Source organism: Podarcis liolepis (genome assembly GCF_965112155.1).
Source record: "Podarcis liolepis genome assembly, chromosome: 1".
Classification (NCBI taxonomy): domain Eukaryota; kingdom Metazoa; phylum Chordata; class Lepidosauria; order Squamata; family Lacertidae; genus Podarcis; species Podarcis liolepis.
The window spans coordinates 12,416,830-12,439,403 of NC_139554.1; the positions used below are offsets into that span (position 1 = coordinate 12,416,830).

Genomic DNA, 22,574 nt, shown 5'->3' on the forward strand with positions numbered 1-22,574 from the left:
CTCCCTAGTTGGCTTGTGGGGCAGTTTTCATGCCCCATTCCTGACATGATGTCAGGAATGAGGCAGGTAAGGATGGAACTTAAAGCTCCTGGCTATTCCTTTATTTTTTACATTTATATAGCATCTTTTTTCTTCCAAGGATCTCAAAGTGGTATACATGGTTCTCCCCCTTCCAATTTCATCCTCACAAGAACGCTGTGAAGTAGAGGTTGTTAGGCTATTGATGTTCGGTTTCACCTAAACAGATGTGTGCAGCTGTTGCATGTCACATGCCTGTTTACATTCCAGCACAGCTTGCTGGGAACTTCCGTTTGTGTATAGCTTTTGCTTATGCTTCTTCTCTTGGACATGAAAGAGAGCAGACATGTTTTCTTTGTCCTGATCTATGCCGAATAAACTGCTTGTAAATATGCTTTACATATGCCTCTGTCCAGCCTTCCGTCGCGAAGAGTTTGTTATCTCTGCTGGCTTGCGTGCTCAGCTTCTGAAAGGCTTCTGAATCTCTGAGTCGCACTTTTGATGTAGAACCAAGGACTGGAGTTCGACTGGCTGTCAGCCGGTGGGCTGGAGCCAGCTGGGGGTCTGCCAATTGCCGCCGTTCCCTTGGACGCATCGCAACAGAGGTTAGGTGAAGAGATGGTGACTGGCCCAGGGTCACCCACTGAGTTTCGCAGCTGAGTGGGGATTTGAACCCGGCTCTCCCAAGTCATTATGCCACGCAGGCTCTCCCACCCACCTATCAGACAATGGGTGGTGAAGCACCCCTCACTCTAGGCTTTGAAATAATTTATGGTGCTTAAGTTAAAAACAGAAAGTATAAGGGATAATAAAAAACTAAAAAGGAGACAGTTTACCAAAAATTGAAAAGAGAACCGTGTTGAGGATGAAGGAAGTCAATTGGAAGAAAAGAAGAGTTGAAATATGGTGTGTACATATATTTCGTGGTCAAGTTGTTTTGTATAAGTTTCCGTACATTGTTATGTTTTATTTGTATCTTTTTGTTTTTTGTTCATTTGTGTTTTTTTGGTTGGACATTATTATTATTTTGTTTAGTTTGAGAAGCGTGTATGTGTTGTAAAATAAACTAAAAATGAAATGAAATGAAAGGCATATCGCTCTCCTCTCTGCATTTCTCCTTCAAACCTCTGCAGAGGTACAGATGGGGAGAATTTGAAGAAGTGCTCCCACCTGCCCATTACCTGATAGAATCAGAGAACTGCAGAATTAGAAGGGGCCCCTGTGGCTTATCTAGTCCACCCCCCCCCCCACCAATGCAGGGAATATCACCTATGGCTCCCTGTTTGTGGAATGCTCTCCCCAGGAAGGCTTAGCTGGTGCCTTCATTCTATTCCTTTAGGTGCCAGGTGAAAACGTTCCTCTTTAGCCAGGCCTTTGGCTCGTGAACGTCTGATGCACTGTTAAATGTGTTGTGGAAGAGGGGGTTATTGGTTTGCTTCTGTTCTTAATTTTATCATGTATCCTGTGCTTTTTATATTGAAGCGTTAACGTCCGATATCTACGAGTATAGGGCAGTATAAAAATTTAATACAGTGGTACCTCGGGTTACAGACGCTTCAGGCTACAGACTCTGCTAACCCCGAAATATTACCTCAGGTTAAGAACTTTACTTCAGGATGTGAACAGAAATTGCATGCCAGCAATGCGGCGGCAGCGGGAGGCCCCATTAGCTAAAGCGGTACCTCAGGTTCAGAACAGTTTCAGGTTAAGAACGGACCTCCAGAACAAATTAAGTTCTTAACCCGAGGTACCACTGGATATAGTAATAATAATAAATAACTCAAGTGCCCGTGACAGATGGCCACTCAACCTCTGTTTAAAAATCTACAAGGAAGGAGAGTCCACCACCTTCTGAGGGGGCCAAACAGATGGGCCTGGAGGGGAGAGCATTTCTGGACTCCCTCCCCAGTTCATCTCCAAGTTTGTGTGCATGTGTGTACACACCCACCCACCCCCCAATCAGTTCCTTCTGCAAGAACCTCTAATCCACCCCCACCCAAGTGGGAAATGAGACTCTTTAAAACCCACAGCACCAGAGCTCGTCATAAACAAAGCAAAGCTCTGGAGAAGAAGGCGCGCTCTTAATAACGCTGAACGTTTACATCTGCTTTTTTTGCAAGTTGCCTTTGTATTTAAGTCTGAACGAGACATACCGCTCCTCCGGAGTCTCCACATGAAACGTTCTTTCAATTACTGTAGTCCACTGCAGGCACCGGATGATGAATGTGTTTGGTTTGGGTCTCTCCGTCTTCATCAACTGGCACTCTAGCACAGATCGAGGGAGGGAAGTCATGGTACGTAAGCAGGTTTAAATAATCATTTGTCTTTATTCTTATCTAACAAACTGTTGCGATTAATCAGGCGTGGAAATCTCCGCAAGTAGCTCTTCGGGAGAGGGGCAGCCGCCGGCTGAGAAGAGCAAACAGAACAGCCGGGTGGATGGGATGCCTTCAAGATGCTGCACTCTTGACAGTGCAGAATACGGCCGCTGGAAATTCTGCCTGGCCAAAGATTAAGATCGGCTGGCGTCGTACGTTTTCCGCAATCTGCAGGACAGAAGTTTAGCGTGGCACAGAGGAAGTGCCCCAGATTTCTGCGAAGATTTGGCGCCTGTACGCGTGCCATGCTTTAACCTCAACACACACACACACACCCCGCCACCACAAAAAAAGAATTCTGTGCTCACAAAACTGAAATTCTGCACCAAGAAAAACTGGATTCTGCGACTTGTATAAAATGAGCTGGCACAATTTATCCTGGGTCCACCCATCAGGAGGCAGGGATACAAAAAGTTACGTTATTCACTAAATAACAATAATTTTATACCCTGCACATCTGGCTGGGTTTCCCCAGCCACTCTGGGCGGCTTCCAGCACATATAAAAACATAATAAAACATTGACCCTTAAAAATGTCTGCCTCCAAGGGACACTTTTTTCAAAGCCACTCATCCGGCGTATGACATTTCGGTCAGGCACTGCCCAGGCACTTTCTAACATACCCTTGGCATGTGGCCTTTGGAAGGCTGCCCAGCCGAGAACGTGGCCCTTGAGTTGACCCCCCCCCCATTGATCTATACTGTCTTTTGTGCCATTCATTTTTCTTGCACCCCGCTTTGTGCAAGAGCAGACCCCAAAAGCAGGTTTTAAAACATTTCTGAAGTTCCCTACCCTCTCTCTTGTAGTGTGTGGTGATTTTTTTTAAAAGAGTGTGAGATCTCCAAGTTGTGCATTGTGCCTATGTCACTGGCAGCCAACAAGAGATTTGTTGTTGTTGTTGTTTAAAAATACTAAACAATTCCCCCACCCGTTTCATTTTAATACCACACGCTGAATTGACTTTTGATCCAGAAAGCACTCTTGCTTACACAGTGTTGCTTGAAACCTCAGAGTATTCATGAAGATATGAACACAAATCCGCTATCAAGAGAATATAACTCACTCAACTTGCAAACCACTAGCTCTTTGGATATGTGCCATGAGCACACGCTGGCCAAGGGTGGTTCTATTAATGCGGCAACTTAAAGAGCACGCCTGCTTTTAAAACTAAAAGCTTTTAATTTGCACACTTACAGCTAGATTAAATATTTATTGCCATTGGCTGAGTTTTCTCCACAACCCGCCCTGCCCTTTCATCCTCCTTTAGATGAGGCATTTTGGACCGTATAGTTTATGCCTCATTTGCTGCTGAAATTGTGAAGCTTCTCAACGAGTACTTTTTTTTTTTATGGCAAGATCATCTAGTTTTTCATTCACGGCACACCAAGGTTACACGGCGTCCTACTAAAGGGAGTGCAATTAGGTTTTAAAAGTGCATTAAATCAGTAATGAAGAATGAAAGACGCGCTTTAGTGAGATCAGCACACAAATGCCCTAATTCTGCTAAATCTGGGAGTGTTAAAAACTGGAAATGCAGGAAGAGCCAGAGGCGCTGTCATCACCTGTGCTTTTTTCCAGTGTGTCAGAACCAGCACCTCTTAGGTGGGCGCCATTATAAGAGAATAAGGGAGGTGTTCATAGTGAGTTCTGGCACCTCTTTTCCTAGAAAAAAAGCATTGCATTTAACTGACCTGCACCAGAATCAGGGGCACCAGCATCTGTTAAGGCCTGCCCCCCAAGTCGCCTTGGGACTTACTGTAACAACCTCATGGTGAGTTCCGGCACTTACTATTCTTGGGGAAAAGCACTGGTCATCACAAGTCTGCAGTCGTGGGTGTCACCTCACCCACTCAACAGGGGCGCATACAAATCTCCTTCCAGGGTTTTCTTGACTCTGGACCAGTGGTTTTCAACCAGAGTGCCGTGCCACCCTGGGCTGCCTTGAATGATGGTCAGGGATGCCGCGGGCAACACTGGCCTCTGTTCCTCTTTCCTTCCCTCCCTCCTCTGATGCCCTCTTGCATCTCTGCCTCCCAAAGGCTTGCAAGGCTGTTTGTTGCAGCAGCCCTGGCTGCTCAGCAGGCAAATGTTGCCTCTGGGGATGGCCAGGGGTGCTTCCCAGGCCCCTGTGGGGCAGTGTGAGGAGGCACCTCTCTTTGGGGTGGGGGGCAGTTCAGAGACCAGGGGTAGCAGCAGCAGCTGCCCGGAGGACTCTCAAGGAGAGGGGAAAAGAGGGTAGGCTGAGGGAACACCCCACAAGGGAGTGTTCGAAAAGGGGTGAGAGGTTGCCAGCTCTTCAGGCAAAGGGTGGCATAACTGGGCTCCTGAGCCCCACAGGGGGCCACAGAAAGGATGTAGTTGGTCAAGGGAGCTGTGGACTCAAAAAGGTTGAAAACCTCTGCTTTGACTGTTAGTCCATCTACAGCCAGCTTGGGGCTCTCAATGCCCCAAGTCTACTACTGCCCAATCAGGGCTTGGGAGAATTCTGCGACGAACCAATCCCTTGCGTTTGTTTTCTTCCTTGGCTTGATGGAGAAACAAGGCAGCCATTTTCCCAGGTGCAAAGACAGATGGCACCTGCTAGGGCAGCGTTCTCTGGTTTGGACTACAACTCCCATCAGCCACAGGCAGAACAGCTGTAGTCCAAAATATCCGAAGAGCACCAGAACTAGCGAAGGCAACTGTGGAGACAAGACACTAGGCACTTCCACCCCCTGCTATTTGGCATTTGGGGGGGGGGGTGAAGACACAAAAGCCAAGATTAATCAGCCACTGCCGATCCCAGCTTGGACTAAAACTTGGCAAAAGTGTGGAGAGCAAGACAGGAGGAGGAAAATGCGGCAGCAGTCGAAATTATTCTGACCTCAAGTATGACACCCTATTATTGCTTTTCGATACAAGGAAAGGAATGAGGCCATTTAGAATCGACACGTTTCCTCTAAATCAGCGCTGCCCCGTTGATATTTGCTAAGCTTGCTGATCCAGCAGTCCTTAAAAGCACACAGCAAGATGAATAATAGAGATTTGTCAGTTAATAACCACTATAATTCAAGTATGTCACGCAGAAATGTTTTGTTTAGTGAACAATATGCTGTCTAATTACCCTGCTCAATCATTACAAAACGCATCAAGAAGGGGAGAAAGCTTCGTCTGAAAACTTGCACGGTACTTTAAAAGAAAAAAAAGAGGGGGGGGTGGAATTATGCCACTTCGTTGTGCTTCCTGAACTACAGCCTCACCCCACCCAATTAAACAGCACTGGCAGTAAGGAAACTTGCAATGCACTGGGGATTCCGAAGGATGGCTGTGTTGTTTCTGGAAGTGTGAGTTAGGACAGGCCTGCGTTAAGACACCAAATGAACCTTCTCCTGGGCTTCACGTCGGAATCCAGTTGGCCACAGTGAGAACAGGATGCTGGATTAGGTGGGCCCTTGGCCTGATCCAGCAAGGCTCTTTCCAATGTTCCTGGGACGATGCTACATCGGGCATTCTGAGACATGGCGTGATTTTGTTTTTAAATAGCTAGCAGCTTTCCAGCTGCAGTTTCCAGGTAAGGTTACAGCTTGGCACACCAGGACGAGAAGGAGAAGGTTCAAATGCACCAACTACCTGAACCCCAACAGCCGCTAAGGATGGCGTATACTGATACCAGGATGTTCCCAACAAGCTCTTTGCAATGGAGTTGTGTTACGTTTCCAAGCGCAATTCAAAGTGTTGGTGCTGACTTTTAAAGCCCCAAATGGCCTCGTCCCTGTATACCTGAAGGAGCGTCTCCACCCCCATCGTTCAGCCCGGACACTGAGGTCCAGCTCCAAGGGCCTTCTGGCGGTTCCCTCACTGTGAGAAGTGAGGTTGCAGGGAGCCAGGCAGGGGGCCTTCTTAGTAGTGGCGCCCGCCCTGTGGAAAGCCTTCCGACCAGATGTCAAGGAAATAAACAACTATCTGCCTTTTAGAAGACATGTGAAAACAGCCCTGTATAGGGTAGTTTTTAATGTTTGATGTTTTATTATGTTTTTCCTATTTGCTGGAAGCCGCACAGACTGGCTGAGGCACCCCCGTCAGAAGGGCGGCATATACATAATTAATTATGATGATGGTGATGTTTTTTCAGTACATTGAGATGCAAACTTACGCCACTTTTCTTAAGGGACCAGTTTGGTCCCTAATTGCCTATTCTGGGAAAAAACAACCAGAAACAAAAAACAAACAAAAAAACACCAACCCAAACTTACCCCCACCCCTATTCCTCACCTGCCATTTCCCCATGGAAAGGAGTTACAGTGGTGCCTCGCAAGATGAAATTTATCTGTTCCGCGAGTTTTTTCGTCTTGCGAAGCACGGCTATTAGCGGCTTAGCGGCTTTAAGAAAAAGGAAACAAACTCGCAAGAACTTGCGAAGCAAGCCCATAGGGAAATTCGTCTTGCGGAACGACTCAAAAAACGGAAAACTCTTTCGTCTTGCGCGTTTTTCGTTTTGCGAGGTACCACTGTAAATGTTAAAACTATTACTTGTTTGTGTTGGTTGGATCTTTGAAGGGTAGGTTGGACAGTGCAAAGTGTTGCTGATGTGAACAGACAACCAGGCATTCATATGCAAATTGTTGTTGTGAGGGTAACAGGCACCAGGCATTATACAAGCGACTTCCTAGAATGTCAAAATATTTACTCTGCCTCCAAACACTTAAAATGAAAGGGAGAGGGAGAGGGAGAGAGAGAGAGAAACTTTCCATGCAGTGGAGGTGTCAAACTGGCTCCCCCTTTGATGACACTGAGATCAGCGAGAAAGGATCCTTCAATCTCCGATTTGTCACTAGAGGGTTTTCTAAGACAACTGGGGGAGATGCAGGAATGATGCAGAGAAGGCAGTTGGGACACCAGGCTGCTTTCAGAAGCACAAAATAATGGGCAAAATCCCAGGACTACCAGCCACGCTGCTTTATTAATTACATTTCCTTCTGGGTTCAGGTGCAGTTTGGGTTGCCCTGATGGATGGCCTGTACCAAGAGCAGGGCAGTGACTTCATATGGATCTTAAACAGCCCTGGGGACAAGACGGCACCCTTTTCTAGTGGCCTGTTTGGTTTCTATGCTGAGCACACAGCGGTCCATTTCTCCACCACCGGCCAGTTCATACACATGCATGAAATACCTGGTCACCTATAGCTACCAGAAAAGCCCTATAGGCGACCAGGAATTCCATGTAGGAGGCTGAAATAAAAGGCAGGTTTTGTTGCAGCGAAACGAAGAGATTGATAGTCATATGATTCCTGGTCCTACGATCAATGAGTGGCCTTGTGGATTTTTTAATCAGATTTTATTTTTCAACAGGTCGTCTGGAAGGTGTTTTTGTTATGTCTCTCTTGACTTTTTGGTTTGTCAGCTGGAAAGAAGCCCTTGCTCACCGGTGTGCATGTTGTTGTTGTTTTTAAAAAGAAATTAAAAATAATAATTCATAAAATTTATATACCACTTGATTGTCAAACAACAACAATCCTCAAAGCAGCAACTGAGAGATGACACAGTCCCATTATGTGGGGTGACAAATACAGTGGTACCTTGGAAGTCAAACAGAATCCATTCCGGAAGTCCATTTGACTTCCAAAAAGTTCGGAAACCAGCGCGGCTTCTGATTGGCTGCAGGAAGCTCCTGCAGCCAATCGGAAGCTGTATCAGACGTTCCAAAGAACATTTGCAAACTGGAACACTGACTTCCGAGTTTGCAGCGTTTGGGAGCCAAAACGTTCGACTCACAAGGCATTCAGGATCCAAGGTACGACTGTATAACTAAATAAATTAAATATGCCCATGGTACCAAGTCTGCTACAAACCCCACAGACCATCAAATCAGATAAATTACGCTTCAAATAAGTTTTAGTAAGCAAGCAAGAAACAGTAAAAGGATGGTTGTTGAGAAAATACTCACGAGCCACAGAAAAGTTATTTAAGGGGGATTCTCTCTGGTCCACATCTTGCGGCCGCTCCTTGTAGCCGATGAACGTTCCATCATTTTTCAACAGGAAATACCTTGGCCTCCATGTTTTAATGTACTCCCCTGCAAAGGTTGATGTGAAGAAAAACAAAACAGTGCCCGGTAAATGTGGATAATCATATTCGTTTTGTTCCAACCTTTTCTACAACACTTGGCACCACAGTTTTTAAGCAGTGCATAAGGATGAGGTTGCAATGGAGACTCGTAAGATATAACTGGTTAAAATGAAACGTGGAAATCAGATAATCTAATCTAAAATGCCCAATGAAAAAAATACTTCGCTGAAGCCAAAAGGCTTGCTGCAGGTGAACAGTGTGGTTTGCACCTACCAAAGTTCCTGAGTAGACCTGTGAAATGAAACCAAGTTAGCCACATGCAGAAATTTCAAATAGTCCACCCTACACAGGGACTAACAGTGGATGCAAACCAGCTGCCCTGTGTTGAAAAGCAGAATACAAATCTACTAAGAAAGGAAAACCAACACCACCAACTCGACGGTGAACCCAGACTACGCCACGTAACTTAATAGTTAAATTATCCTTTAGTTCACTTATCCTGTTGTTTTAGGGCAAGAGCTATATTAAGGTTACCAGATTTTTTCCAAAGAATCCAGGGACACTTTTCAACTTCAGTAGGAATGATAGAATTTTGTATGGGGACCGATTTGTAAATCCGGGGACTGTCCCTGGGAAACGGGGACATCTGGTAACCATAAGCTATATCCCCAAATGCAGCAGGGAATTGCAGCGAAGGCGAAACATGTCCCCCAAGCTTACCTAGCACACTGAGTGACGGCTCATGCCAACAGGAAACCTGCAGTTGTGTGCAATGACACAGTATGACCCATAGGGGGCCTCCCTCCACACAGTCACAGAGCGTTTTGCTAGAAAGCATTTTTGATGCATTACTGTATTTTAATATTTTGTTGGAAGACGCCCAGAGTAGCTGGGGAAGCCCAGCCAGATGGGAGGGGTATAAATAAATTCTTCTTCTTCTTCTTCTTCTTCTTCTTCTTCTTCTTCTTCTTCTTCTTCTTCTTAAGGCAGGTACAGAACAAGGAAGAATCTTGCGGCACATTAAAAGGCCAACCCATTTTTATAATGGGATAAGCTTTCATTAACTTCTTCTGCAAGTTGCAAATGCGCCTGCAGTTAGCTTTTCTTCTGCAGCTGCATAACTTGATGCCTGTTTCGTTTCTTATATTAACAATTATGGGATTGGGGAGATGGAGGACTTGTAAAGCAGCGAGAAAAACAAAGATTTGTTGACAACTCCTCAAGTTTTCGGAATGCAGACCCGTTTCAACATCCCCCTCCCCTATATATATATATATATATATATATATATATATATATATATATGTACATACACACACACACACACACACACACACACACACACACACACACTACTTCAGAGTAATAAATAAATAAGAATAAAAATGACTTTGGGAATCACAAATCACAGCAATCACAACTTGTCCTAAAACGGTTCAGAGCTTCTAGAGATTCACTTTCCAAGCAGAGAGGAAAGCTGTGTGCGCATTTCCCCCCACTCAGCATCAAAGCCCATAATAATAAATCCAATAAGTCACCTATCTGATCCCTTAATTGCGACGCTTGACTTGAAAAAGATGGCGTTCTCCCCACGGTCCTTTCCTAACACTGAAAAGTAATCTTTACTCTCAATGTTCTTGATCACAGGCCATGCTTATTTCCCAAAACTCAGATCTCTATTTAAAGCAGCTTATTTTTTAAAAAAGTACTACTGCTACAACTACCGTGAGTTATTGCCAAAAAAACACCTGTAAGCAGTGAGGCGCCGGACAAAGAGAAAAGAAATAAAACAGCTGCTATGTTTAAAGGTGTTTTTTTAATGCAATTTCAACAAAAATAGAAAGAAACGACGTTTACTTTGTGCATTTAAAAATGAAAGTATTTAACCACCTTGGGAGTCCAGACAACTGGACTAGAAACCAGATTCCAAGAGAAATTCCACTCATACACCAATTGTTGCTGGAATCTGTCTGTCTCGAGAGACAATGGAGCGCGCCTCCATTAAATAATTAAATAATAATTATTAATTATTATTAAATAATAATGATAATAATGATAATAATGATAATGATAATAATGATAATAATAATAATAATAATAATAATAATAATAATAATAATAATAATAATTTATTATTTATACCTCGCCCATCTGGCTGGGTTTCCCCAGCCACTCTGGGCGGCTTCCAACGAAACACTAAAATACAATAACCTATTAAACATTAAAGGCTTCCCTAAAGTCAAACAGCTGCATTAGCAGCCCCCAAGTGACCTCCCTGGGGTGCAAGCCCAGGCAGTACGTGTGTATGGAGGGTCCTGGGCTGCCCAGCCAACAAGACCCCCCTCTCGACCTCGCTGAAGTGGTCCAAAGGAAAGCAGATCAATACGTCTGGCACCAGCTTGGCTGCAGGAGCTGGTACAAGACACCATCCAACCGTCTTAGGAACTTCACTCTGGATTTGTATAGGTTTTAGCCTTTTCTTCTCCCAAATATATCCTGCCAGGCAGCAGAGTTTTAGGACCAGGGTTTTCCTTCTCCTAGGCGGGCAACCTTCCCAGGTTGATGAGCCCAATCTGCCCCTCACTTCCCTCTACAGCACGTGCAGAAACCGCCTTCTTGACCGTTGGACCCACTATTGGTCTCGTTCGTTCAATCCCCTGGAGCCTGTCTTTGCACGCAGAGGAAGTCCCTAACTCACCAAGAGTTTGAGACACATCAGCCACCCTCACTTGGCTTAGTTGGTCAGTTGAAGACGTCCCCATGGTGTGGCCTCTGGCGCACACTGAAAACTAGGAGCCATAAGTGAGTGCAGGGTGGGGACAGGGTCGTCTTAAAAATATTCAGTGCCGTGGTGCAAAGCTCCCTCCGGCGCCCCAACCCATTCACAGAGCTTTTCTGGGAGGATGGCACTGCCGGTGGGGCTGGAGGAGGCGGGCAGCGGCTGGAGGGCGGCTCCTCTGGCGGGGAAGAGGCGGAGGATGGACACACCGCCTCCTGGCTCAGCTGGACGCTTCGTGCCGCGGTGGCGATGGCAGGCGGAGGCTCCGGGCATGATGTTGCTTTGGCACAGCGTGGGGGAGGCGGGCAAGGGCAGCGAGCTGATGCTGGGAGGTGCCGTGTCCAGCCTCCGCCTCTTCCCTGGCGCCCTCCAGAACTTGGCACCCAGGTGCCCAGCACCACCAGCCTCTATGGGTAAGACACCCCTGGGTGGGGACCAAAGGTGGACAAACCACACTGGTACCTCAGGGTGCAAACGGGATCCGTTCCAGAGCCCTGTTCGCATCCTGAGTAGAACACAACCCGCGACGGCGCATCTGCATGTGCGTGGGTCGTGCTTCGCCATTTCTGCGCATGCACGTGACATCATTTTGAGCATCTGCGCATGCGTGAGTGGCAAAACCCAGAAGTAACTTGTTCCGTTACTTCCGGGTCGCTGCAGAACATAACCTGAAAACGCTCAACCTGAAGCATATTTAACCCGAGGTATGGTGGTGCTGTGGGTTAAACCACAGAGCCTAAAAGGTAAAGCTACCCCTGCCCGTACGGGCCAGTCTTGCCAGACTCTAGGGTTGTGCGCCCATCTCACTTAAGAGGCCAGGGGCCAGCGCTGTCCGGAGACACTTCCAGGTCACGTGGCCAGCATGACAAAGCTGCATCTGGCGAGCCAGCGCAGCACACGGAAACGCCGTTTACCTTCCCGCCAGTAAGCGGTCCCTATTTATCTACTTGCACCCGGGGGTGCTTTCGAACTGCTAGGTTGGCAGGCGCTGGGACCGAGCAACGGGAGCGCACCCCGCCGCGGGGATTCAAACCGCCGACCTTTCGATGGGCAAGCCCTAGGCGCTGAGGCTTTTACCCACAGCGCCACCCGTGTCCCTACAGAGCCTAGGACTTGCCAATCAGAAGGTCGGTGGTTCGAATCCCTGCGACGGGGTGAACTCCTGTTGCTCGGTCCCAGCCCCTGCCCACCTAGCAGTTCGAAAGCACATCAAAGTGCAAGTAGATAAATAGGTACCACTCTGGCAGGAAGGTAAACGGCATTTCCGTGCGCTGCTCTGGTTCGCCAGAAGTGGCTTAGTCATGCTAGCCACATCACCTAGCTGTACACCGGCTCCCTCGGCCAATAAAGCGAGATGAGCGCTGCAACCCCAGAGTCGGTCACGACTGAACCTAATGGTCAGGGGTCCTTTACCTTTACTATGACTGTACTCCAAAAGGAGAATGATGTGTCCCCCACCAAAGGTACTACCCCTCCCATAACACCCCATATTATCCCCCAACCAGGGGAGGCCAACTTCCAGAAGACTGCAATCTACTCACAGGTAAAAACTGGAAGTGATCTACCCCCCTTTTATTGGGGTTCAGGTCAAAAAGTTGTTGAGCTTTTTTTTTAGAGAGGGGCAGTGCTCCATTTTATCCCCCATTTTATTGGGATCTGCCTCACAGCAGAAACTCCTGTCTTCTGTTCCAGAGATCAGGGAAAATGGCAGAGAGGGGCGATGGGCCTGGGCCGGGCACTCTTAGGCAAAAGCAAAGGAAAAGGAGCCCATGATCGACCTGTTGGACATCCCTGCCCTATACCAACAGTGAACTCACGTTCCAAGTATGTGTCCCTAATGGGGCCACCCTCACACAAGGGGCTGGGGGTAGTATCAGGTCTGGGGAAAACCTCAAAGTGCAGAAACTGATAGGGTGGAGAGTCCAAAAAGACCACATGTGGTGGGGTTGCAAAATAAATAAATAAAGAGCCTTTGGGAACTTATATACAATAATTTTTTTAAAACTGTTCAAAATAGTGTTGAATAAAAAACCTGAAGGCTTCCTATTAGGCATAATGGCACCAGACATCCCAAGGGAGAAGCGAAGGATCTTTTTGTATGCAACAATGGCAGCGAGGATGCTGACTGCCAGGGGATGGAAAGGAGATAAAACTCCACCAAAAGAGGAATGGCAAGTAAAAATGCTTGAATACATGCAACTAGCATATATGTTGGAAAGATCAGAGATTATTCAACCCAAAAGTTCAAGAGGGAATGGGAAATCTATAGACAAAATTTAAAAGAACAGTGTCGCAGTATAAAAACTTTAGAATGCTTCGAATAACTCTCGGAACTGATTAAGGTATAATGAAGTCAAAGAAGATTTAATAAGAATAAAGTTTATTGAAAAATAGAGGCAAGTAATTAAGAAAACAAAAAACTCATATCAAGGAAGCTGGAAGTTGACAGAACATTTTTGTGAATTTGTGACATATTGTTCTATTGGTTTTTTTGTTTGTAAGAGATGTATTGTGCTTTTGTCTTGTTTTTCTTTTCTCAAGCTTTTGTTGTGTGTGTAAGTGTTGATTAAAACCAATAAAGATTAATTTTTTAAAAAAACAGCTCAGTGAGAACTGAGCATGCTCAATGGTTGCAGAAAGCTCGTGACTGTTTCGGGGAAATGAAACACTTGGGGAAGAAGGGGTAATAGAACGGAGTATCCTGGGAAAAGGCAGAGCTTGCTAGCTGGAATCCTGAACAGTGAACATTCCACATTGCCAACCTTTCGTTGCAACTCCCACTAGTGTACCCCCAACCACAAGAATATAGGAATGATCTCTGGACTGAAGGTGAGCAGCACCTGCAGAGCTTTTTTTTCTGCCTGTATTCCTCACTTGATAGAAAATTATTTATGCAAAGCGGTGCTGCACATATCTTTTCTACGTTGACCCAACTAGTGGGGCTCTGAGTGCCTGGCCAGATAATCAATAACAGCAATAGTGCTGAAGTGTGTTTGGGGTTTGGAAGTGGGAGGAGGAACAATGGATTTTCTCCCCCTTATTCCCTTCACAAACAGGCGACCAGGACTTCCAGCAAGGATGCAACTGGCTTATGCACAATAGATATGGCCAGTACAATAGATGTGAACTGCCCTCGAAGCGGCGCCTCGTATGAACGCAGCAAACTAAAATCCAGAAATGCCAAAGACAGAATCGCTTTAGCGTTTTTTTTCCAATGCTCAGGTACCTGGCTTTGGCATTTTGTGATTTTGCACAGAATGTTCACATTGAAACCAACAAGAGATCCTTTTTTAAAAAAAACTGTTTCCATATATCAGGTAAGGTTTTAGACCTTTTACGCATGGTGCTAACTACCAAAAAAGATCTCATTAAAAAAAATGTTAAAACAGCTCCGTTTTTCTTCTTGACCAGCTTGCAATTTAACTTTCGAATTCTACCATCATTTGCCTGGAGTGCATTTTAAAACCCTGCCTTCAGAAGAAAAAAAAGAAAAGGGGGAAAAAACCACAGCAGATGTCCTACATATTATTTTTCTGCTATTGTCATTTTTCATAGTGACAAGTGGAGATTTTTTTTCCATTTACATTTTGCAGTGCAAGTGTTTTAAAACAATGGTTTATTTCACTAATTAGCCTGCTGTTTTCTCAAACTAACAGTCGGCTTTAAACAATACACCAACCTGACCTTCCAGGGCCTGGCTAACACACTATACTAAGCACCCTTTTTAAAAGAACATGCTTTTAATAAGGGTCGCACACTCCTTTTTGTAGAAGGAAGGCCCTTCCACGTCCCAGAATCAGCCCCTGGCTATGTGCTCCCCAAAGGTGTTATTTACTGTAAACAGCAGAAGCAGAAAGAACAGTTGAGGAAGCAGATGTTGAGCAGGAAGCTGCTGAAGGGAGGAAAGAGGTAAATCCACTCTCCCCATGAACCGTGCTCCAGGTCTGGATTATACTTTTTTTCCTTGAAGAAGATAGTGACCAAGTTCAACATGATTTTTCTTAATGTAATGTGCAGTTTGCCTCCTCCCCGCCACATTTCAGAGCATCACTGTTGCTCCGTAAAGCAATACTCCTCAAACCTGGGTGGCAGCTGTGGTTGGACTACAACAGGCTTCCTCAAACTCGGCCCTCCAGATGTTTTGAGACTACAATTCCCATCATCCCTGACCACTGGTCCTGCTAGCTAGGGATCATGGGAGTTGTAGGCCAAAACATCTGGAGGGCCGAGTTTGAGGAAGCCTGAACTACAACTCCCATCATCCCTAGCTAGCAGGACCAGTGGTCAGGGGCTACAACAGCTATGGACCCAAGTTTGAGAAACGCTGCCTTAAATCAGGCATAGGCAAACTCGGCCCTCCAGATGTTTTGGGACTACAACTCCCATCATCCCTAGCTAACAGGACCAGTGGTCGGGGTGATGGGAATTGTAGTCCCAAAACATCTGGAGGGCCGAGTTTGCCTATGCCTGCTTTAAATTATCTGATGGTGGAGCACAGGAGATCTTGCAAGACCTTGACAGAAGCTGCCGCTTCTGCTGCCTCTTGGTGTTCTGCCGCCTGAAGCAGCTGCCTCAGACTGCCTCACGGTCTGGCTGGCTCAGATGCTCAGGTCCCACTTGCAGGTTTCCCATTGTGGCATCTGATTGGCCGCTGTGAGACTTAGACGGCCAATCAGACGGTGGACTTAGACGGCCCCTGGCCTGATCCAGACCAAAGAAGCCAAGAAGAAGCAAAGCAAAACAAAAAAACCCCAGAATTCTACAAATATTCAAAATATTAGGAACAGAATGAAGAAAACACACAAAATAGCAAACCTTGCAAATGTGTGTGTGTGTGTGCAGATTATCTTTATTTAACTTATTAAAAAGTGATTATTAGGACAGGAATTGGGGTTCAGTTTCTGTTCTCCTTGTACAAAACTTAGGACATTTTAAAGAAGTAAAGTCTGAGATAAGGTGTCATTTTTAGAATGCTTTCAGAATGTCCATTATTAGCTGTGGTTATTTTTGCTTAAGGCAATAAATAAATAAATATTTATTTATTTATTATTTCAGCCAAAATATATCATCCACGCGCAATGCCAGCTGAACAATCATTTTGCCTCTCATTCCGTATTTTCTGACACTAATTGCACAGGAACAAATGAGCAGCAACCATGTATTCATCCATGGGCAAACACTTCACACATAGATGAAACCAACTGACAGCAACTTTGCTTTCTCGGGAGTTAAGTTGCCAGGGACTCTTCCGAGCCATTGGAAAGTCCCCCAAAGTTTACTTCCACACCCAAAACCTTCTCGATTCCTCTCTTGCCAACTCTGGGTGAGGTGGGTCCTTTCAGAGGGAACACCTTGGGATAAAGAAGATATTTAGGTGCTTTCTGAAGAGCAACTTGTAAAGGAAGAAGAGCAACTCTTCTTACAGAGCGTCGTTTTCCCAAGAGTCCGTTCCCTTTCGCACTGGAAACAGGAAAGGGGAACACGCATGGAGAAAGGACATAAGAGCCTTGCTGGCTCAGGCCAGTGGGCCATCTAGACATAGAATTGTAGACTTGGAAGGGATCCCAAGGGTCATCTAGTCCAACCCCCTGCAGTGCAGGAATAACTAGCCCAGCACCCTGTTTTCACAGTGACCAACTAGATCACAAGTGGGACCCAAGAACAAGCAAACTCTCTTCTCCTGTGGTTTCCAGCACCTGGCATTCAGAGGCATTTACTGGTACTGCCTCTGACACTGGAGGCTGAACATGGCCATCCTGCTCCAGTAACTGTTGATAAGCTTTGTCCTCCATGAATTTGCCCATTTAAAGCCATCTAAATCGGTGGCCATTGTTGCCTCCTGGGGAAGTGAGTTCCACAAATTAACCATGCACCGTGTGAAGAAGTGCTTTCTATTATCTCCTGAACGTCCAGCATTGCTGGACATCCACAAGTCCTGGCCTTAAAAGAACAGTGTTAGAAATTAGCCAGGTGTGTTTTGCGACTGGCATGGGTCCAATGGCGACCACATGGAGATCTCTGGGTGCCAGGTAGGTGACTAACATCTCCATCTGGCTGGCCGCTCCTGCTTCTTAAGCAGGTAAGCATTGTCGTTCTGGTTTAGTCGTTTAGTCGTGTCTGACTCTTCGTGACCCTATGGACCAGAGCACGCCAGACACTCCTGTCTTCCACTGCCTCCCGCAGTTTGGTCAAACTCATGTTAGTACCTTCGAGAACACTGTCCAACCATCTCGTCCTCTGTCATTCCCTTCTCCTTGTGCCCTCCATCTTTCCCAACATCGGGGTATTTTCCAGGGAGTCTTCTCTTCTCATGAGGTGGCCAAAGTATTGGAGTCTCAGCTTCACGATCTGTCCTTCCAGTGAGCACTCAGGGCTGATTTCCTTCAGAATGGAGAGGTTTGATCTTCTTGCAGTCCATGGGACTCTCAAGAGTCTCCTCCAGCACCATAATTCAAAAGCATCAATTCTTCGGCGATCAGCCTTCTTTATGGTCCAGCTCTCACTTCCATACATCACTACTGGGAAAACCATAGCTTTAACTATACGGACCTTTGTTGGCAAGGTGATGTCTCTGCTTTTTAAGGTGCTGTCTAGGTTTGTCATTGCAAGTAAGCATTAGAGCTTGTTTATTGCATTTATATCCCACCCTTTTCTTCAAGGAGTACTGTACAGTGGTACCTCTGGTTAAGAACTTAATTCGTTCCGGAGGTCCGTTCTTAACCTGAAACTGTTCTTAACCTGAGGTACCACTTTAGCTAATGGGGCCTCCCGCTACTGCCGCACCACCGCCACGCGATTTCTGTTCTCATCCTGAGGTAAAGTTCTTAATCCGAGGTACTATTTCTGGGTTACTGGAATCTGTAACCTGAAGCATCTGTAACCTGAAGCGTCTGTAACCCGAGGTACCACTGTACACGGTTTACCTCCCTCCTCAGTGAATCCCTACAATGGCCCTGTGAGGTAGATTAATGGGCTGTGACTGTCCCAAGGTCCCCCAGTGAGTTTCATGACATGAGTCGGGATCTGAACCCTGATCTCCCAGGTCCTAGTCCAACACTCTAACCACTACACCACACTGGCTTCCTAGATCACTTCTGCTATGGGGCAGCTCTACACATTAAATAGGTAAATAAATAAATAAATAAATAGGGGGAAAGTAGAATGCCACTTCGAGAAGGATCTGAAATATTTTCTGTGAAGTTTGAATTTGTTTAATTCTGGATTGCTTTTTTAATGCCTTGTAAACTGCTTTGAGTTTTTTCTTTAAAAGACAGAGGTACAAAAATGAAAATAATAATAATAATAATTCCACCAATAATAAAAAGCACCTAGGCAGACCGTAATCTAGGCTTAAGGCACCATTTGGCGATGAGCTTATATCTCTGAGTTTCTAGCACTGCGAGAGAAGAACTTTCCTCTATTCCCTTTCTGCATGCCCTAAGTAATTTTATAAACTTCGGCCATGTCACTATTCGCTTGCCTTTTCTCTATCTGCAACAAAACCCACAGAAGACATATAAATCCAGGGAGGGAGGAATCAATCAATCCCACGACACGGCCCAGGTGAGGTCTATTCTTTACTATCTTCCTTTAAAAACCAATAGCAAAAAAGATGCTACAAAAAAATTAAAAAGAGAGGGAGCAACGTGTCTGCCGTTTATTGTGTGGAACAGCTATCCATTAAAGGTATCCACACACGAATTCGAAAACGATGCCCTGTACTTAGCAGACAGAACTTCCAAAGAGCTTCTCTCCTCCCTTATGCCTTGCCCACTCCAGCTGTTCTATCCTCTTTCAAGCAATCTCTCCCCTGAGAACGTGGACCCTGCCCCGGACACTCCCCTACAGATGGTGCTCCTCCGTCCCCCCCACTTCCCACAGACCTCCCCTCCCTCTGTTGGAGCCGCCTGCCACCGATTCTCCCAGCTGCCGAAAGGCTGCTTTGCTCCTCATCAGCGCTGACCCTCCTTCTCCCGATCAACGCACGGAACCAGCTGGCTTCCCTAGGCTCACTCGAGTATCACAACATTAGTTTTGCTTCTGAATATTTTTTTTAAAAGAAACAGCCACTGCAAGCGTTTCTCTTCCCCGTGTCTTTGGGGGAAGCGAGTGAACGGAGCACCAAAACGTTTAGTTCTGGTTGCTTTTTATTTTTCTTAGTAAGTCCATCTTGCTGGTAAGAATATGAGAGACAGAAATCTCAAGATGTGCCAACACTCCTGTTTCAGTTCACTCCCACCAGTTTGGGAAGTGTTAGTCACAATCCAGATCCATTCTGGATCTTTTCTGTCCTATAAAATATTGCTTTTTGATGCATCCTTCCCCAAACCGGCTTTGATCCGAATTGAGAAGAACACAGCTGCATTTTAAGCTCGCAGTGTGTGTATTTGGGGTCTTCAGGGAAGCAACATAATGGTTCACTGCATCTCAAGTGTTGTTGTTTTTAATTCCACCCCCCCTCTCTCTCTCACACACACACACATCCCAATGACAACCATGTTTGGCCAAGCCAGCTTCTGCTGGGAAAAGGGTGTCTCGGAAGGAAACGAAACAGAAGGTTGGGATGGGCAAATAGCAAATTGGGGCAGGGTAGGAAAGAATGAAGATAGAGGGGTGGTTCTTGCAAGGGGCATTTCCGAAAGTTCAATACAAAACATTTTCCTGCTAGTTTGCTGCAGCAAAAGCAACACGGTCTTGTGGCAACTTTTTTTTAAAAAAAAACAGCACAAAGTTATTAGGGCATAAGGCACAACAGCTTAATACCATAATAAAGCCGCTTGTTTAGAGTCCCACAAATTCTACACAGAGGTAAGTTCCACTGTATTCAATTGGGCTTGCTTCCAAGTAAGGGTGTTTAGAACTGCAGGAGAACAGATTGCAAACTTGTGTCTCTCTCAAGGAGATCCTAAGCAGTCCATGACTTTCACAGAACCCTAATTCAGAGGTTCCTAAAGCCCATAGACCACCAGTCTTCATTCAGGTGTCCTACGGCATGTCCACATTAAACATCCACTTTGATTGTAAACTGCATTTTAATTTGTACCTTAGTGTACAGTACAGGCGGCAACCATTTTGCATGGGGGTTCCATTGCTGCAAATTGGAATAACAAAATGCAAATTGTAATAACAAAAATGTACAAAGTAAGAGGTGGGGGGAAGCAATAAAAATACAGCTAAAAACCATACAGCACCTAGCACAGTGTATGACAATTGCTAGCAAAAATCAAGCAGTCCACTAAGACAATGAGCAATTTTCAAGTGGTCTGTGGGGAAAAGTTTGGGAACCACCGCCCTAGGCTTCCCCATCTGCTTCTGCTCTCCAGAGAAATAACCAGCCTTCCCAAACTTGATGTCTTCCAAATACTTTGCACTACAATTCCCATCTGTCCCTGCCAGGACAATGGATGGTGGCGCTATTTTCTACCAATCACTTTGGAGCACCAGTTGGACGTGTAAAAGCTTCATCAAAATATCTAATGAAACCAACAGCCACACAATTCAGAGGTGCGAAATTCAAATCGAGATCGGAAATTATGACGGGAGCACAACTCAGTGGCGGAGTAATGAGTGCTGCATGTAAAAGGTCCCAGGTTCAAGTCCTGACATCTCTAACTAAAGTAGATCAGGTAGCAGGGGATACGGAACCACATTCTCCCTGAGCGTTTGTGGACAGCTGCTGCCAGTCAAGAGTAGGTAATTCTGAGCTAGGTGAACAAATAGGTGTACAGGACAGCCTCTCTATCTTTCTAGATCTGTAGAATCATGAGCATCTTAACGCAATGAATATTCTAGACCTATTTATATCGCAGCATCACTTTTAAAGGGTTTTGAATGGGTGCACAGGAGCCTAACTTTGCCGTCCTCACATACTAGCGATCTATGGGTCATATCCTATTGAACAGAACTGCACATGCAATGTCTTCCGTACGTGCAATGGAACTTCTCCCTCTCCTCTCCCCACTGTAGCCTCCCCAAATCTGCTCTGGGGGGTTGGGGGAACGGCTAGAGCAGATTTAGGGGTATGCAAGAACAGGAAAGGGAGAAGTTTCACTGCACAAGCAGATATCTATGCATTAGTTCAGGGCTCAGCAAACTTTTTCAGCAGGGGGCCGGTCCACTGTCCCTCAGACCTTGGGGGGGGGGCGGACTATATTTGGGGGGGGATGAACGAATTCCTATGCCCCACAAATAACCCAGAGATGCATTTTAAATAAAAGCACACATTCTACTCATGTAAAAACATGCTGATTCCCAGACCATCTGCGGGCCAGATTTAGAAGGCGATTGGGCCGGATCCTATGTACCACAGCGTACAGGTTCTGGGTCATGTGGCCAGCATGACTAAGCCGCTTCTGGCAAACCAGAGCAGCACATGGAAACGCCGTTTACCTTCCTGCTGAAGCGGTACCTATTTCTCTACTTGCACTTTGACGTGCTTTCAAACTGCTAGGTTGGCAGGAGACCACAGGATAGACATGCTGGTAAATTGCCAGAGCAAAGTTTATAAGTACACTCCAAAATATCAAACTGGGAACCCAAAACCCTCCATGGGTAAAGCATGTTTTTATAATGTTGCACTATTTTAGTGTTGTTAGCCGCCCTGAGCCCGGCTTCGGCTGGGGAGGGCGGGATATAAATAAAATTTATTATTATTATTATTATATTGGGGGTCTTCTTTAAATTAAACCTACATTAATTGCTTTATATTGCACTGTTCGGCTATGGAACTCAAGGCAGCACAGGAAGTCTTAAAGGCAAAACCTTGGTCAGATCCTGCCCTGCTCAGCTGTGTCAATATCGCAGGTCTTCGTGCACAAGTCTGTTCTGCACCCTTTCTGCATCAGTCTGTGAATTACAATTATTATTTAAATATCTCTACAAAATGTAATATTTACATGTGTGGTGGGGTTTTTGTTTTTTGCCTCAACAGACATTTTCAACTCAACGCACACATTTCCAAATGCAGATTATCCCCCCCCCCCCAAAGTGCATCATTAACTACTGTTTGGGTAGAGCGCTGTATTGGAAAATTTGGAGGAATGCAAAATGCAAAGGGAAACTGCGTCCCTGCCCGTCTAAAACTCCAGGTGTAGTGTATCTGGTTAGTTCCCTTAAAAATACAAAGCAAATGAAACTCGTCCATTTTTCTTACAGCTCTGTATCCCTTCAGATCATGCAAGCCCAGAGACCCACCAGTAATCTGTTTGGAGGGATGTGGAAAGACTTAGCGGCTAGAACTTTTTGGCTCTTTAAGAAAGCAAGACTGACTATTTAAAGCAGGAAAATCTCTGTACTAGAAAATAAATAGGCTACCAATAATAGGGGGAAAACTGCTGTTTTTTGTTCATGCTCCCTC

General features: G+C 45.6%; 1 protein-coding gene and 1 long non-coding RNA gene across 3 annotated transcripts in view; one reads left to right on the forward strand and one right to left on the reverse strand.

Annotated features, from left to right (window-relative positions):
* The window catches only part of AKT1 (AKT serine/threonine kinase 1), a 122,289-nt gene that overhangs the window by 27,392 nt on the left and 72,323 nt on the right, over window positions 1-22,574 (reverse strand). For both annotated transcript variants that reach the window (XM_083519135.1, XM_083519136.1), the window contains exons 3-4: window positions 8,318-8,446; window positions 2,172-2,283 (exon numbers count right to left, since the gene is read on the reverse strand). In XM_083519135.1, the coding sequence (XP_083375261.1) occupies window positions 2,172-2,283; window positions 8,318-8,446 (241 nt within the window). The remainder of the gene's footprint in view (window positions 1-2,171; window positions 2,284-8,317; window positions 8,447-22,574) is intronic.
* Window positions 5,861-7,815, forward strand: LOC310686099. The gene is made up of 2 exons (XR_014515715.1): window positions 5,861-5,945; window positions 7,723-7,815. It is a non-coding gene; the product is annotated as an uncharacterized lncRNA (long non-coding RNA).